The sequence below is a fragment of the Chenopodium album genome, chromosome 14, assembly GCF_948465745.1.
Source record: "Chenopodium album chromosome 14, dcCheAlbu1.1, whole genome shotgun sequence".
In the NCBI taxonomy this organism is placed as follows: Eukaryota; Viridiplantae; Streptophyta; class Magnoliopsida; order Caryophyllales; family Amaranthaceae; genus Chenopodium; species Chenopodium album.
In genome coordinates, this window is record NC_137847.1 from 1,605,825 (window position 1) to 1,609,218 (window position 3,394).

At 32.7% G+C, this 3,394-nt stretch overlaps 1 protein-coding gene across 1 annotated transcript; it reads left to right on the plus strand.

The window, feature by feature from the left end:
• Nucleotides 1-593: 593 nt before the first annotated feature.
• LOC145579687 (glutathione S-transferase T3-like) lies at nucleotides 594-1,154 on the plus strand. The gene has a single exon (XM_081636922.1). It carries the CDS (start codon nucleotides 594-596, stop codon nucleotides 1,152-1,154), a length of 561 nt encoding a protein of 186 aa, XP_081493048.1.
• Nucleotides 1,155-3,394: the final 2,240 nt, after the last annotated feature.

A 3,394-nucleotide genomic window follows, 5' to 3' on the forward strand; every position in this document is an offset into this window, starting at 1 on the left:
TTTAAGAAATTCTCAAAACATTGAAATTCAAAACCCTCTACAACACCTCTAAATTCATCAAATCCTCAGACTTCTCCAATCCGACCAGCTCACCTTAATAATCCAACAATAAATATTAATCAACACAGTGACATTCCTTACAACCCAAGCTTTCAAATGAATTATCATTCTAACTATTCTGGTCCTCTAAGGCCAGATAGTCATCCAACCCGTCCAATTTATTCCCCCCATCCAATTCATTTAAGCGAGTCATTTATGACGTATGAAATTTAAGTAGGGATACCATAGGGGGGTCGAGCACACAAAAAGAGTCTCTTCCTTCAAGATTGGGTGATGAATCTCAAACATCTCAAATTGAAGCAGACTCGGAAGAGATCGATAATCAATCCGAGCACATAACTAGTAAGTTGAAGTGGACTCAAGTAAAAGATATTGATTTATGCAAAAGTTGGACAACAATTTCGAAAGGTCCGGTGAAGGGAAACGATCAAACTAAGGAAGTATATTGGAAAAATATTGGTGAATGCTATAACCAGTGGAGAAAAGAAGATCCAGAGATACCCATTGAAAAAATTGCAAACCACTGGTACAAAATGAGTGGTGATGTTAATAAGTTTAATGGGTACTACATACAATTAAAAGAAAGTCACCTAAGTGGTCATAACGAAGAAGACATTATCAACAAGGCCATGGAACTATTCTCAAGTCGTAACAAAGATAGAAAATTTCCTTATTTACATGCTTGGCAAATCCTTCGGAATGATCCTAAGTGGCAAGAATTTTCTCGAAAACAAGGTGGTCCGTCCAAGAAATCAAAAGTTGTTAGATCATCTGCTGGTATATCTTCCTCCTCTCACCATGATACAACTCCAACTGACGATGTAGAAGTGCTCGATGGACGTCTAATTGGTCAAAATGTTGCTAAAGAAGAAGCAAGAAAGAAGAAAAATAAGAAAAAGGCAAATAAAAATATTGATGATACATGGACTAAATTTGAAGATCTAGCTAAGAAGAGACTATCACTAATGAAGGATCACATTCGTCAAGGTGATTTTGAGATACTATGTAAAGATACTTCGCATATGGATGAAAGAGCAAGGAAAAATCATGAACAAGTATGCGAATTATTAAGGGTTAAGTATGGAATGTCTTAATAACAATTAACAAAGTAGTTTATATATTTATAATGTGGGTTAATAATCTCATTTAGCAAATCTAAATTTATTGATATTTTAGAGAATAAATATAGAGATATGTCTATGTAGTAAGTTTTTAATTTTTTTTTTTAAATTATTTCTTTCTATTTTAGAGATTGATCATGTTTAAGAGTGTGACAAGCTTAATTAAATTTTATTTAATGAAAGGTATTGATTTCTACTTCTTTGTGTCATACTATATATAACAATCAATTTGATATTAACTTCTTGACCATTTTCGTATTGAATGAAATAATTGATTTAGAACAGATATCAAAGTTTTGATGCACAACCCTTATGGTTCATTGTATGTCATTACCCTTAACTATTAGTGTGTGAACGAAAAAGATAATTGCATTAACATAATTCAAATGTTAAGTTGTGAATTAGTGTATATATAAATCTTGTAAACATAGATTAACACCTCTTTAGAGGGCATGAGTAGTACAAATGAGGAAGCATGTTGGTATATATATTGAATAACCAACACCCTCCTCAAATAATAATATATAGTAGTTCCACTACACCCGCCTTAAATCATTATAGTTTTATGATATATTTGCCAAATAAATGTCTTTATATATATTTTATAAGCATGTAAATCCTATTATAAATAATCTACCAAAACACCCATAGAAATTATCAACTTTATTGTTTTCAATAAAATAGGAAACAAATTTTGATTCTTATCATAATTTATTAGATAAGATAAGTGTCCCACCTAACTTAGTATATTGATTGGACTAAAACAAAACTAAAACCGCTAAGCTATGCTAGTTAATCGTAAAAAAAAAAAAAGGGAAAAGAAAATATATCTTCATGTATGTTGACTTAATTTGGGGTAATTCACCTATTATGAAATTCAAACAAGCAAAATAATCTAGCCGTTATTATTGATTGTACTTTTTTAAAAAAAAATTACTAGCTTAATCTTTATTTTTTTGAAGACACTAGCTTAATCTTTATTAGTTTAGAGTAACATTGTATATAACACAATTAATTAAAACACAATTAGTATATATATACTTTTTAAAATTTTCAAAATACATACTATATACATCATGTCTGGAAGTTCTAATATATCAAACAACATTGATTGGAAAAAATTTTGGTTTGAGGAAATTTTCGATGAGTCATATGAAGAAATGGGACGCTACCTAATAGAGCAATACCAAAATCCCTCTAGAGAGTATGTACCTCGTAACCGTGAAGGTGGTGCAAAAAATCTATATCAATATTACTTCTCTATTAATCCTATATACCCGGAGCAATTATTCCGTAGAAGATTTCGGATGAGAAGAGAATTGTTTAACTGTATTGTGGAGGCCTTTGGAAATCATTCGAAATACTTTACACGAAGATTTGATGCTATAAAAAGAATGGGATTGTCTCCCCTTTAGAAATGCACCGCTGCTATTCGCATTTTCGCATATGGTACCCTTGCTGATGCTGTTGATGAATACATTAAAATTGGTGAAAGTACTGCAATAGATTGTTTATTCAAATTTTGTCGTGTTGTTATCGAGGTATTTGGAGATGTTTACATGAGAAGACCTACAAATGTAGATGTGCAACGGTTGCTTAGAATGCATGAGGAGTGTCATGGATTTCCTGGAATGCTTGGTAGTCTTGATTGCATGCATTGGGCATGGAAAAATTGCCCAACCGCATGGAAAAGACAATATACTCGAGGTGATTATGGGTATCCAAAAGTGGATCTTTGGATATGGCACGCATATTTTGGTGTTGCGGGGTCAAATAATGATCTTAATGTTTTGAGTAGATCAAATTTATTGCAAGAGATATTGCAAGGACGAGCTCCAGAGGTTCATTGTACAATTAACGAAACAGAGTACAACATGGGATATTATCTTACAGATGATATATATCCCGAGTGGGCGGCATTTGTCAATACATTCTCACATCCCCAAGACCCTAAGAGGCTACTATTTAAGCAAAAGCATGAGAATGCAAGGAAAGATGTAGAACGAGCTTTTGGAGTACTTCAATCTCGTTTTGCAATAGTTCGTGGACCTGCACAATGTTGGCATAAACGCAAGCTGCATGATATAATGGACGTGTGTGTTATTTTGCATAACATGATTGTTGAAGATGAAAGACACATATACGCTAGAAATTTTCCTCGAGACGATTTTACACCAATAATTGTCGGTGATGTTGTTCAAGGAAACCCTCTA

Bases quoted from the DNA above. Each gene is read 5' to 3' on its own strand.
- LOC145579687 (XM_081636922.1), top strand. From the start codon at position 594: ATGAGTGGTGATGTTAATAAGTTTAATGGGTACTACATACAATTAAAA.